General features: G+C 51.9%; 1 protein-coding gene across 1 annotated transcript in view; it reads left to right on the forward strand.

The window, feature by feature from the left end:
* Positions 1–14,188, forward strand: part of KAZALD1 (Kazal type serine peptidase inhibitor domain 1) — a 17,235-nt gene extending 3,047 nt beyond the window's left edge. The window contains exons 2-4 of the mRNA XM_032795695.2: positions 8,616–8,776; positions 12,865–13,012; positions 13,909–14,188. Of these exons, the coding sequence (XP_032651586.1) occupies positions 8,616–8,776; positions 12,865–13,012; positions 13,909–14,000 (401 nt within the window). The 3' untranslated portion in view covers positions 14,001–14,188. The remainder of the gene's footprint in view (positions 1–8,615; positions 8,777–12,864; positions 13,013–13,908) is intronic.
* Positions 14,189–14,810: the final 622 nt, after the last annotated feature.

Here is a 14,810-nt window from a genome sequence, read left to right on the forward strand (position 1 = left end):
TTTCTTTTTAAGACCTGTTTGAGTTTTCTCTGGGTAGGCTAAGGAACGAAGGGAAGGGAAATTCTCTTTGTGTTAGATTTACGGAGGGTGAATCTGTGCAGCCTCAGGGGAAGATGGAGGGGGGGAAGGTAAATTGTCCTCTCTGTTTTGAAAATCAAGGTGTTTAAGTACGGTAATCTCCTAGTGTACCCAGGGCGGGAAAAGCCTGGGAGGGGTAAAAGGAGGGGGGAATGGTTTATCTCTCCTTGTTTTAAGAATCCAAGGGATTTGGGTTCTTGGGGTCTCCCAGGGAAGGTTTTGGGGAGACCAGAGTGAGACAGGCACTGTAATTCTTGCCAGGGTGGCAGCGCTATCAGATCCAAGCTGGTAATTAAGCTTGGAGGATTTATGCTAGGCACCCACATTTTGGACGCTAAGGTTCAGAATTGGGATTTATGCTTATGATATGAGTGGCAAGCGGTAGGGATAAGAATCCAGAAGCCAGTAGGAATATTATTTTTCTTTTCTCTGCTAGGGCTTTTAGGCAGAGAGAAAGGGTTTGGTTTCAAAAGGAGCCAGAGAGAAATTTTTTTTTCTGTTTCTCTCCTGCTCAGTTTGGCTTGCATTTTATGCAAGGAACCATTAAGGGTTTGCTCAGTTTGGCTTGCATTTTATGCAAGGAACCATTAAGGGTTTGCTCAGTTTGGCTTGCATTTTATGCAAGGAACCATTAAGGGTTTGCTCAGTTTGGCTTGCATTTTATGCAAGGAACCATTAAGGGTTTGCTCAGTTTGGCTTGCATTTTATGCAAGGAACCATTAAGGGTTTGCTCAGTTTGGCTTGCATTTTATGCAAGGAACCATTAAGGGTTTGCTCAGTTTGGCTTGCATTTTATGCAAGGAACCATTAAGGGTTTGCTCAGTTTGGCTTGCATTTTTAGCAAGGAGCCATTACAGGTGAAAAAGGGTCTTTTGTTAAGCAATAGAATTCCGATTGGGAATCAAGTACCCAGCAGACACACATATGCAAATAAACTGGTTTTTCTAGTTTCATTTACATGTAAAAGAGTAGCAAGAAGAAGAAGAAAAAAACACTAACAGCCTATTGTTTTTCTATCTTTGTACGTACAACTTTGAAACTGAAGATTGGAAGCTTGAAGATAGAAAAGATCCCTCTCATAGCTGAGAGCCAGACAAAAGACACAGACCCAAACATTCCCTCCCTGAGCCTTTAAAATATCCGGTTTCCTGATTGGTCCTCTGGTCAGGTGTTTGGTTCTCTTTGTTAACCCTTTACAGCTAAAAGAAACATTAACCCTTAGCTATCTGTTTATGACAGCCCTTTCCTCTGTGGTCAGCAGGATCCCGCGTGGGGCTAGGGGGCCAGGCTGGGGTTTAATGAGCTCGCTTTCCAAACCTTATGGCTTTGGAATAATGGTGCCCTTCGCTGGAGGGAGAAGTGACTGAGAAGCCCCAGGCTGCCGGGGCTGCTGCTGGGATGTTATTCTGCCTCTCAAATTGGCCAGACAATTTTAAAAACAAACACACCAAAAAAGCACCCGTGGGCATCTCTTCCCCATTTCCTGGCAGGAGCTGTTGGTGGTTTGATGATCTCATTTCCCTGGAGAACTCGTACTACCAGGCCAGGCGAGGATGGTAGCAAGTGTGCTGGTGTTATGGATCAGCTGGTCATAGCCTTGAAACCCCTCCCCCCCGACCCTAACATATTGGTAGGAGTCAAAAGCCAAGGCTGAAATTTGCAGCTGTATTTTCTGCTCAGACTCTGCATTTTCAGTCTCAGTCTGACTAGTGCTGGAGATTCAGCAAACCAAGAGTGAGAAAGAACCAAAGCACCGTCTCTTGCAGCAAGACCATGCCCGAAACAGCGGCTGTCTCCATGAGTGGGCGGAGCCCTCAGGACTGGAAAGGTGCCGCCCACATTAAACAAAGGTGTTGCGGTCTCGGAGACCCCCTGCCATGATCTCAGACGAGCTGTCGGAGGGCAGGACGCTTCTTCCCCGGGGCCTCAACCCCTCAGGTCTGGTGATCAGTTGAGCTTCTGGTTAGGGTGGAAAACACAGGACAAGAGCAGTTCTTTTTGGTGACGTTTTTCACCACGTTTTTCCCCCTATCAGCGCTGTAGCCAGAAAGGCCGCCCACAGGCTACTGCGACTGTTATCCTGTGTTATATGTAGGGTGGGAGCAGCTTTCAGATGTGCTTGGAAAGGTCCGTGCACACAGAATCGCAGAAATGTCAGACTAGAAGAGACTTTGAGAGGCCGTCTAGTCAAGTCTCTGCACTGAGGTGGGACTAAGTAACCCTAGAACATCCCTGATTTACCTCCCTGTGCCTGGGTAGGAGTGTAGCCTAGTGGACAGGGGACTGGGACTTAGGAGACCTGGGGTCATCTCTTGCTTCTTCCATTGGTTTACCAGGTGCTCTCTCAATGCCTCAGTTTCCCCAGCTGTACAATGGGGATAATTCATAGATTCATAGACTCTAGGACTGGAAGGGACCTCGAGAGGTCATCGAGTCCAGTCCCCTGCTCTCATGGCAAGACCAAATACTGTCTAGACCATCCCTGATAGACATTTATCTACACCTTATACTTATCGCTACTCCTCCAGGAGATGGGCATTCCACAACTGTCCCTGGCATTATTCCACGTGGGTTTAATAAAACCACCCTCGCACAAGCGACGTTAGGGAACTTTCTCCTTAATGTGCAACCTAACTCTCCCTTTGCTGCTGCTTAAGCCATTGCCTTCTCTTGTTTCTAGTTAGGCAGGCTCGACAGAACAAAGTTTTCCCCTCCTGCCGATATGACAACCCTTGTTTATAATTAGCATGAAACTTGCTATCCGACATCCCCTCTCGCAGTCTTCTCATCTTTTCACAAACTAAACAAACAATTCTTTCAGAGCCTTCCTTCGTAGGGTTCATGGTTCTCAAGACTTTGTCACTTCTGAGTGAATGCATCTGAATGAAGTGGGTATTCGCATCACAAACGTCTATGCTATCTGCTCCATTAAAGCGTCTGTTTGCTATAAGGTGCACAGGACTTACTTGCCTCGCTTGTTACAGATCCGCACTTTAACACGAGAGCTGACCCATCTGATACGGTAATCATGCCTCTTGCTTGCGGTGCTTCTTCGGACCATCTCATGTTTGCCATATCCTATTCATTGAAATGCGGTGCCCAGACAAGAACTGGACACAATACTCCAACTGAGGCCGTAAATCAGCGCAGAGTCGGGCGGAATGCATTCTTTGTCGACTCTTGCTCACCGTCAGTCGCACGTGTTGATTGCATCCCAGAATCCAACATTGCTGCTATTTTTTTGCAACAGCATACACCCGTTGGACTCATAATTAGCTTGTGGTCAACTTAGTAACCCGTATCATCCTTTCTGCTGTTTCCTTCCCTGACCAGGTCCTCTCCATTCTGAGTTGGTGAAACTGATTGTTCTTCCGAAGTGGACTTGGCATTTGCGACTTTATTACACACTTCATCCAGGCCCGTTTACTCCACCGACCATTCTACCGCTATAATGTCCGCCAAGATCATTATGGAATTATGACCTGTGCCTCCCAAGCCGTTGCCTAGTCCTCTCCCGTCAGTGTTCATTCTGCAAACTTAATAAGCCGTACTTTCCATGCATTACATCTAAGTCATTGATGACAGCTATCTAACACAGAGCCTGGTCGCCCGAGAACCAGCACCTCCTCGCGGAACCCCACTTGTTATCATCTTTTCCAGCAGGATTGGAGCCAATTAATAACTACTCTCTGAACGCGCATACCTCCAGCCAGTTATGCACCCACCTTATAAGTAGCGCCCATTTGAAATGTTACTTTGCCTAGTTCTTACAAATACATATCATGTGCGACAGCTATCAAATGCGCTTTCTACATGTAGAGCTGATGTCTTATACCCAATATCCGACTTCGCGTCTCTCCCTTATCCTACAAGGACTCTTGTATTCCGTATCAAGAAGCTATCAGATTGGGTTTAGAATTGATTTGTTCATTTACAATCCATGCTGCTATTTCCCTAGTTCACGGCTTATCCCACTACCAAGATGTTTGCAGAATTTATTCGTCCTTAATCTCTCGCCATCCATTATTCCGTGCACTAGAGAGTGAACCATGAACTGGCTGTAGTCTATCCTGCGGTGCTTTTATTTCGTTTTCTTATAGATGGTCCACTACTATATTGCCCTTTTCCCGTCTCCTGGCCATCTCGTCCGTCTCCCATTGGACTTCAAAGCTATTTAGCTAGAGATACAGATACCATTGCTCTACATTACTCCTTGAGTATTCTCAGGATGCATTGCTCCATCAGCCCTGGTGACTTGCAGACATCCTCAGACTTTTTAAGGGATTTTTAACTATGCTTTTTTTTTACCTATTTATTCTTCTAAACCTCCCTCCTTACCCATAGAGGCATTTCCACTATGTTAGACATTCCTTCAGACTTCTCAGTGAAGACCGAAACAGAAGAGTGCCACTTAAGCATCTCTTAGCCATCTCTCCGCCAAGTTTCCTCGTTTACTTGTTTCTCGCCCTCCTCAAATGAGCGGCTCGGCTGGCCCTGTCTTGGTCCTTCTCTTGCTTCTAATTATGATGCAAATAATCATCTTTTTCCCTTTACCCATAGCTAAATTTGACGCTCCACTATTTTGTTTACCTATTGCCTTTCTATTCATTAGCCCCGCATTCCTGTGTTGTTTGCCTATATTCAGCCTTGTAATCGTGACCTGGTCTTTCATTTTTATAACCGGACTCCTTTGTTATTTTTTAGGATCGATGCACGATGATTGAGGATTGAAGCCACTGTCTGGTGCCTATTTTCTATGCTTATTCCTCTGCCCAGCGGTATGTGCTTGCTTTTGGGCCCTCTAATATTAGGTGTTCCCTTTGAAAAACCTCTGCTCAACTATATCTCAGTTGTTCTTCCCCTCAGTCTCTGATTCTTATGGGACCGCTTACCTATCAGCTCTCTGCGAGGATTACCAAAGTCACCTCCTGAATCCCTGTCTCTCTCTTTGCTTCCTCTCTTTCATATCCATTCCTTAAATGGCAACACTCTCATTGATTTCATGATCACTGTTCACCCAAGTCGCCTTGCCTACTTTCAAAATTCTTGCTCAACCAAGTTCTCCGTCCTATTTGTTACAATTCATCCTAGACCACAGCTTCCATCCCTAGTGCTTTTTCTCAGCCTTCTGAATAAAAGTTGTCTGCCAGCAGTCCAGCAGCACTATATGGATAGGTCTGGTGCCCGCTCCCTCGGGTGTTCTTTTCCAACATAGTTTGGATAGTCTGAAGTCCCCCATCACCACCAGACTTGGGCTTTGGGAGTGGATGTCTATGTCTAGGTTTAAAAAAGCCGACTATTCACCTCATTCCACTTGGTTAGCGTGCTGTAGTAGACTCCATCAGCACGACTTCCATCCCTTGTTTTTATACCTCCTTTAGTCTGAACAGGGATACTCTCCAACACTTCTGTCTCCTATGTCCATTCACTTTCGGGGCCAAGTGTGCACATTTTAATATATAAGCAACACTCGCTCCTCCCTTTTTCCCTGCTCTAGCCTCTCCTTGAGCACACTGTACCCATCCCATTCAATCAGGGTGGTTATTTATCCCCATTCTCATGTGATGCCAACAATGTCACAGTTGTATTCTATTTATTCAGCCTTCCAGTTCTTCTGCTTATGTACCCATACTTCGCATGTGCTGTAGATATGGCTCTAAAGGTACTGGTTTTTGAGATCTGCCTCGCCCAGGTTTTGCCTAGACCCGTCCTTTCTCTCTGCCATTATTAGGCCACGCTCGCCTCTTTTTCAACCATCTCGCAGGTCTTTCTGCTTCCCCACTTACCTGTGGGCTTGTCACCTGTCCCCGTTTGACACTAGTTAGAAGCCCCTCCTCACTAGGTTAGCCAGTCCTGTGTGCAAATGGGTGTTTCCCCTCCTGAGACAGGTGAACACCATCTTCCTAGCAGTGTCCTTCCTCGGAATGCATCCCGTGGTCGAGGAAGCCAAAAGGCCCTCGGCGACGACCATTCTTGCCCAGGCAAGTTCACCTCATGATGCATCGTCTCTGCTCAGGCTCCTACCTTTGACAGGAAGAAATCGACAGAGTATTACCACCTGCAAGCTCCATAACCTCTCACCGTCTCCAGAAGCCCTGTAGTCACTCTGACCGCTCAGTGTCACACTTCGCACAGTATTCATTGTGCCCACATTTGGATGGTAGCCATGTGGCTGTATCACGAGGGACTGGATAATACTCGAATTGCTACTCTTACATCTCGATACGGACCCTGGCGCAGACCTCCCGAAGATCAATGAGGGCGACGATGGGGGCCTCTGTCCCTCAGCATAGAGAGTCTCCGGACCACATACCTACATCTTCTATTCGCACCGTTGGTTGTGGTAGCGAGTCCCAGCCTTCGGATAGGCTTGCTTATTTCTTTACGTGATGGGGTGATTCCTTCTTCCATGTCGATCAAGAAAGCCAGTAACGGTTACTGTTACCAACGATGGGTAGGGTTCGGGGCTAGGGGTCGGAGCACTGCCCGGCTGCAGAGAGTAACCATGCTGCCAGTGTCCACTGAGCCACTCTTCCTTCCACCAGTGGTGTGTCGAGCCTCTGTGTAACGTGGCCAGCGGTACCTCCAGCTGTTCTCCACATGGACACTGTCCAGGAATCGCTCGTGGATTCGGATGCTCCTCAACCTAGCCACCTCCTCCTGTAGCTCTCCCACCTGCTGCCTGAGAGATTCCACCAGTAGGCACCTTTCACATTGGATGCCTCCCCCAGCCTGGAAATCAGTAAGTGGAAATTGCAAGTTACAGTCTTTGCAAAACCACACCAGAATCTGGGTAGAAGCATCCATGCTCAGGTGCCCTGTCTGGCTACAGGCGCAGGTGGAGGAGACAAGCAGTGCTGGCACCGGTGTTGCGGGTCTTCCTAACCATCGTAAGCCTCCCTCTGTCAAACTCCCTCTCAAACTCCCCTATCTGCATCTCTCTGTCCGCTTTGGGGAAGCACTTTCAGATCTAAGGCTGAAAAGCGCTAGGGATTATTATAAGTGCTCATCTGCTACATCCAGGAGAGTCAGAGAAGTTCCAGCATTGCCAGCTGTCATGCTGTTTGATATCTTACCTAAAACCTCAGCTCCTGGAGTCAAAGGATTTTGGGAGAATCTGCACTTTTTTTTTTGAAAGCAAGTTTCTAGCCCTCCTGGTTGCAGACAAAAGCCTGAAATCATGACGCTTAAAGGCTCAAAATGCAGAAGGTGAATGACAAATGCCCAGCCTTGATTCCTGGTTCAAAATCTCATGAGCGTGTGAAGCCAATCTCCTGATTTTGGGAGAGGTCACTCAGGGTTCGTTAACCTTTGGGTCTGTTGGTGCAGCAGGAAGCCAGCCAGCATGTGGCGGGGAGCGTAGCGTAGCTAGGGAAGACTAAGGTAAGTGTCGGTCTTGGGGGGCCGGCACTGGATGATTGCAGGGGTTAAACGGCTTGCAATGGGGTAGCACGGTTGGGTGGGTAACTGAGTCTGCCTGGCCTTGCGGTCAGCATGTGAAGGGCGTGACTTTGAAAGTGCAGTGACTTTGCTGAAAGCCTCGTTACGGGAGCTTAGGCTGGGAAGACCGACAAGGTCTTTAATGAGAAAGTGGCACCCCCTGAGCTGCCATCCTAACGAACGGCTGCTCCTCAAATCGCTCCGCTTGTGTTCCACCCTGGACTATTGCCTGCTCCCCTGGCACGTTTCGGCTGAGGATCTCAAAGCACTTTACAGTCGTTCACTAGTGAATTAGCACCCATCCCCCCACCTAGAAAGGTTGGGACTTGCCTAAGGCCGGGCTGGGAGAACTGGGAGTGGAACCCAGGAGTCCGGTCTCCCAGTCCGTTGGTCTAGCAGCTAGGAAAGATTCCCTTGCCTGTAGTGATAACAGTCATGAGTAGACCCTGATGCCCAGTCTCGGGAGGTGAGCGGGGTTGTTACGGCCTCTGGGTCCAAATGAAATGCTACTGAAGCCGGGAGTGGTGCGTTGGCCTGGGATGGAAGCCATGGGCTGCGGCCGTCTCCGGAAGAGGGATGTTCACGAAGGCGCTTCAGGGCTCCGTCCCCCTTCCGGGCCGATGGAGGGAACATGGGCAGGACTCGAGGGGAAATGCAGAATGGGCAGAGCTCTGAGGTGGGGATAGAAGCGGGCCGGCCAGCCAAGGTGACGCGGGCTGGTGTTTGGTCCTCGGGATGAGCTGAGCTAATGAAGGGGGGAAGGCTCCCAGCGGCCGTGGGGTGGGTTGGAGGCAGCGATCAGGCCTGGGCCTGATTCACCTCCAGTGCAAATCAGGAATGGCTCTGGTGGTGTGAGACCGGAATAGGCCCAGGAGCAGCTAGCTCTTGGCACTTGCCCGTCCTGGTATGGCTGCCATCTGAGTGGGATGCTGGGCTGGGGCACGTCCATCTGCCCTGAGGAGCACTACGGAAGTGTGTTTGTCAGTTTGCGATCAGACCATGCATCTCCCACCCGGACGATCTGCTGTGGGGCTGGACAATTCTCTGAACTAACAGGTCCCTCATCTCATCTCTCTCTCCCCCGCCTCCTTCCCCAGAGCCCCAGATCTTGTCTCCGCCTTACGACGTGTGGAACATCACCGGGCAGGACGTGATCTTCGGCTGCGAGGTCTTTGCCTACCCCATGGCATCCATCGAGTGGCGGAAGGACGGCGCAGAGATCTTGCTACCGGGAGATGACCCCCACATCTCCGTACAGGTGAGCTGCTGGATCAGAGCTCCAGGCAGTGGCTGGGGTGGGACGCCCGGTCATCAGAGGAAACCCCAGCTAGCTGGAGGGACGGCAAACCTCCTCTGAGCTGCAGGGTGGTGTTTTCTACCTCTCTCCTTGGCGTCTCATCTCTGTACCTCCTGCCTGCAGATGGGCTGTTGTACCCTCTGTCCTGCCACATCCTTGGTTCCCAAACTAGGTGATCCCTTCCATTGCTCCCACCAGCCCCCTCACAGCTGTCAGATTTCTCCAGGAACTCAGGTCCGCGTCGCTCGCTGCTGGTTGGCTCTTTGCCCCCACGTTTTTGTGCCCTCTGTGGGCAAACTGCCATGTAATCACCTGGGCGTGATGCTTTCTGTCCCCACGGCTCCACTGGTGGCCCAGCGCTTACTGCCCCAGTGACACGTCTTCTGGGGCTCGGGGAGGGCGAGCAGCCGGCTGTTCCCCCTGGCGCAGCAGTAGGAGAGCAGGGGGTGCTCAGCTTTGTTGAACCCAGTTATTAAAAGGGCCACAGGCTGGTCAAACCCAAGGCCAGGTATCGGAGTCAGGGGGGGGATGGACTGAGAGTGCCAGAGAGGGGAAAAGCAGCACAGCTCCAGCAGGATGTTTGGTCGTTATGGGGAGAGCTTGAAAACGGTCCTGTTTCTGGGCACAGCTGAGTTAAGGGGCACATCGAGCTAGATTGTTGGCCTGGTACATGGTTCCTCTGCTGAAGTTTTGCCTCCAACTGAAGCAACTCCCGTTTGATGAATGCTTAGGGCGCTGGCCAATCCCACAGGAAGCTTCGTTTCCCTCCCCGCCGGAGGGAGGGACCCTGGCTCTCTGCCACAAATCGCTGTGCTCAGCAGTGGCTGTGGCCTGATCGGGTCATAACTAGACAGCTGCTTCTTGCCTGAGAAGAAGAGAAAACAACATGCTCTAAGCGGGATCATGAGCAATCTCATCCCCGGGGCATCTGCCAGGTCTAAAGGATGGTTTTCATAGATTAAGGCAGAACAGACTCTCTCCTCACAGAAAACTTGCATTTCACCCAGCTAACCCCATTGGCTGCCCAATCTCTTGTGTTTGATTAAAGCATCTTCCAGCAGGCAGCCAGTCTTGATCTGAGACGGTGAATCCACAACTCCCCTTGGTAGGTTGTTGCAATGGTTCTTCACCCTCGCTGTTAAAAATGGGGCCGCGTTTCTTCTTTGGATTTATCTGACTTTCATTGTCAGATGTTCAGGTCCAAAGGGACTGTCGTGATCTTCCAGCAAAGCAAAGACCAGAGCGCCTCAGCCAGTGGCTCCTGCCCCGAGCCAGCGAGCTGCGATTGAACCTAGCCCATCTCTGGAACTTGGCTGGAGCATGTTCTTTTCTTCCACCTCAGGCAAGGGAAAAAACCAAAACCCACAACCGGGCCACAAATGTATGTCGCAGGCAGGTGAAATCGAGTCTTTTCCTGGAGTAGAGGTGGGAGCCACAAAGCGGGGCCTTAGAGGGAGAAGAAATAGGGCCCAGCTTTGGGGATCACAGGGGAAATGAAGTTCTGATTTGTCCCCGTCAGCTATGAATTCCACACGAGCCTGTCTCACAAGTTGCCCAGGTGCAGAAAGGAGGACAGTGCCTTGAGGGGCTAGTTGCTTGTTTTAAAGGAGACGCATGTTGGCCAGAGAAGCGTCAGATCACTGGAAGGCCGCGGAGCCGGGGGCAGGCCAGATTCTGGGCTCGCTGGCGTTTTCCTCTCCTTGCTTGTCCAGTTTAATAGCTCAGTTGTGTTAATGACGAGCAGGCAAGGCCCTCTCTGGTGAGAACAAGACGGGTTGCAGTGGGTAGGCAGCCAGCCAAGGAAAGACAGCACCACGCCATGTCTGGCCCAGACCCGTTTCCTCAGGGCTTCAGTTTTATTTCAGCCACATGAAGCTGGCGACACCGATGTCACCTTCCCCTCACCTGGGATCTTCTGCAGGATTCCCTCCAGAGAACATGGCTGCTGGCCACTGTGCACCGGGGCCTGCCAGCCTGTCTCCTGGAGCTCTCCCCAGATGCGCTCCTGGCTGGCTTCTGTAATCACCTGCGTCTCAGCAGAGAGCCAGCTGAGCCATCGCAGGTGAGGCTGGGCCCAGCTCCCTTTGAAGGGCCAGCTACCCTGGGAGACTTCACCAGGCAGGGCCAGATCCCCAAAGGCATGTAGGCTCCTAACGCCCATTGAAATTGCCGAAAGCACTGCAGGGAGCCTGGGGCTGATCAGGGAGTCGAACCCACTCCCGGGTTAGCGCTGTAATCACAGGCCCATCCTTCTGGTGTGCGGCCGTAACGGAGATCCGGCTCAGCTTTGTGCTGGGCTCTGGGCAGTGACAGGCTCTGCCCAAGCAGCTGACAGTCTAAGCAGGCAAAGAGTGAGAGAAATGAAGTAATGTTACAGATGGGAAACTGAGGCACAGAAAGATTCAGTGACTTAGCCAAGGTATGTGACAGAGGCGGGAACTGAACCTCATGAAACCCAGTGCAGAGACTTAGACCACCTGTCCTCAGTTTTTAATAACCCCTGGACTTCAGGAAGTCCTCCGTGCGTTCCACTGACTTTATTTGTATCAGCCATGCACACACACTCCAGAACTTCCACCTCTGCCACGGGCAGGGAACCTGCTATGTATGGGACCTCAGGAAGCTGGTATATATGTGCCAGACAATAAGAAACTGTGAATCACCAGTGAGATGCAGCCACTTCTGGGGTGGAACGCAGTGATCTTTCTGCATCATGAACAATAGAGGAGAGAAGACTTGTTTAGGGTGAGCCCTGGAGGCAGAAGTAGGAGTCATGGGAGGAAATTAAGCAAAGGAAAATCGAGTCCTGGGAGGAATTACTTGCTCTCATTGAGATGTTAGACCATGGGAGGGTCTCCAGAGATAAGTGATGGATCCTTATCACTTAAGCCTTTCTTTGTACAAGGCACTGGAGCCCATGTGGCATGCCCGATCATCCCCAGCTGGTGACGGACTAGCTAGAATCTGATAGGAACCGGAACGCTGGTCACCTTACGCCACTAACTACAGGCTAACAGCCGTCTGCTTCACTGGTCAGCTACAGCCGCACTGAAACTGCTGCAGTTCCCATGTCTCGCTGGGATAGGACAGCACGAGGTGGGTGGAGGTGCTGTGTCAGATGAAGCTGGAGGAAGGGTCACCAGGGGATGCAAGAAGGGATGCTATGGTACGACAATGGGAAGTGGGCGAGGGGAGTGCAGGGTGGTTCCCAGATCAGATAAAAATGCTGGCTGGAAATAGATGGCTTTGGACTGTCATGGAACTGGTAATCAAAAGCAATTCCAGCCTTCCCATTGTTTGGTATCTCTTATCCCCAGCGCAGTGTCCTGCAGGCGGCTCAGAGGCCCTGGGTTTACAGGCAGGGCAGAGCAGGAATGACACAAACGTTCGGTGATCGGTCGGTTTCTTCTGGCTTTGTGTATTCTGTTTATGGAAGGGAAGGGGGTAAACCCCAGCAGAAAACCAGACAGCTGGGTGGGGTTTGCGTAGGCTCTTTTAAGTGTTTGCAGGGTTTGGGTTTTTTTTAAAAGAAAGCCTCAGATTTTCACATCTGAACAGAAATGAGCATATTCCCGTTTGGATCCGGAGAGTCGCGTTTCCCAGCAGGCTGCGATGGGGGTCTCTGGATAGGGGTGTTGCAAGGGAGCTATTCCTGGAAAGATGGCTCCCTGCCTGGGCTCAGTTACCGATAAAGAGCCCTTCCTTCGCTTACGTCCTCCAGAAAGCCCCACACAGCTGCTGCTGCCTGTGGCTGCCAGCCAAGGGCCCTGTGTTGTGTTAGTCCAGTTGCGTAGAGCCACCACCTTTACCAGGCCACTAGAGGGAGTCAGTATCCTAGGGCTGCCTTCTCCCTGGGGGTCACATTCCTGGCTGCCTCCGAATTACGCTGGGGAGGAGGTTGGCCCCAGGAGGCTGGCCAAGAGAGACCCTTTCCCTCAGCGCTGTCCTGGGGATGGCCTGGCAGATTCCCACAGCTGGACCCCGGCAGCCGCCGGCTTCTCACTCTGCCGTACTCCCGGCTGACGCTAGCTGAAGGTCTTTGACCCCAGTTCAGGGGCGGTCCCCAGAAATACGAAGTGACCGGCTGGCTGCAGATCCAGGGCGTCCGGGTGACGGACGAGGGCACCTACCGCTGCTTCGCCAGGAACAGGGTCGGGGAGGTGGCTGCGCTCGCCAGCTTGACAGTGCTGACGCCGGGTAAGTGAGACGCCCCCTGGCCAGCCCCTGCGCTTCAGGGAGCCGGGTTCTGCTTTCCTCTGGATGCTTGGCCTTCCCCAATCACCAGCAGAGCTACGCTGGGGGCTCGCTGATCAGCTCCATGCAGCTCGGCTAGGGTTGCTGGCGGGGGAGTTGGTTGTGGGTCCGCCCTTTGTGCGGTCAGCAGGGACTTTCAAAACCGCAGCAGCACTCTACTGCCTGAGCTGAAGAAGGAACTCCATTCTCTGAGGCAACAGTAGGCTGTTATCCTCTAGCAGCTCAGCCACTTGAGGGGGACGCCACAAACACCTTGCCCAGTGTCTTACCCATTCTTGATCCCTAGAGACAAGAGGGGGCTCTGAGGCCAAACTGCAGAAGGATGGAGACATGTGGGGCTCAGGAGAGCTCGGGAGGAGGGGGGTGCATGCGTGCATGCAGGAAATGTGCGTACTCACAGCTGTTGGTTCCATTAGACAAGATCAGAGTGAATACGTTATATCATTGTTAAGAAGGGCTGAAACCCGCCTGCTTCAGGACATCCCCCAACCACTCGCTGACAGGGGTCAGGAAGGAGCCATCCTCTGGGGCAAGTTATTCCATCATTGTCCATTGCACCTTCTTCCAGCCACTGGGCTGCTTGGACCCATTGCTGTGAGTTAGCAGAAGCAGCTCCATATTGTGCTTGGCTTTGGGCACTAATCGAACCCTGTCCAACGTCACTGATGGCAGCGAGATTAGGCCAGGGATGGATTTGGCCCATTAGGATTCAGGGTGTTGATGCCACTGAGTGGTTGGGTTAATCATCCCCAGGGGCAGGGAGAGGCGGAGGGGCCTGGGGGGCGTACGGTGGAGATTAGGTAGAACTGTACCCCTTGGTTTCTGTGCTGTCTTTCCAGATCAGCTGAACATGACGGGGCTGTCCCTGCCCAGGCCGCGCCCGGGGCCCGAGGACTATGTGGAGAGCGAGGAGTTGGACGATTATTACTAACGGCTGCAGCAGGGAAGTGGGACCAAGCTCGGGATCCAGGAGGGAGACGTCGTCTGCCAGCCTTCCTCCTCTACGGCAGTGCGAGGCGTGGACACCTGGCCCCCTTCCTCGGGAACCTCTGTGGGGGGAGTTTGGGGAGATCCCTTGAGCAGACCTCTCCCCTCACATGGAAACTCCTGCTATAAACAGTTTTGCGTTGAGATCTTTTTTTGGGGGGGGGTGTCCATCTTTCAATATATCCCTTTGCTGGGTGAAGGGGGCAGCCGCAGGCTGGGGGGAGGGAGGGATTATTAGGTGTCTAGTGGCTTCCGGAGAGGTGAATGCGAACGGCACCTGAAACCATGCAAAGAGCATCTCCCAATTCAGAGCAGCTCAGCACAAGTGGCTATGGGGGCCCAGCAAACAGGGACTCGGCTAAGCTCCTTTCTGGCTCTCCTGCTACCAAGAGACCTCGGGGATCCCCCCCACCAAGAGAGCCTGGCCGCTAACTGTCCGCTCTGATGTCCGGCTACCAGCTGGTAAACAAATCAGGCCCCGATGGGCCTAGCCGGGAAGTGCTCTTTGGAAATCCTCGGGTACAACTGGTCCCTTGGTCTTGGGGAGATTCGGAGCCACCCTCCTAAGACGGGGAGCCACCCTCGAGGAGCGGAAGGACTCGCTTCCCAGGTTGGGGTGCTGCCATAGTACGGACCAACAGGCTGGGGGGTTGGAAATGGGATTCAGAATCCAGCCCCTGCAGAGCAACACAGAGGGCTTGTCATTAACACGTGAGGACGACCATGTCCCATTCCCAGCAGCCTGCATGTTACC

Source organism: Chelonoidis abingdonii, chromosome 16 (assembly GCF_003597395.2).
Source record: "Chelonoidis abingdonii isolate Lonesome George chromosome 16, CheloAbing_2.0, whole genome shotgun sequence".
NCBI classification, from domain to species: domain Eukaryota; kingdom Metazoa; phylum Chordata; order Testudines; family Testudinidae; genus Chelonoidis; species Chelonoidis abingdonii.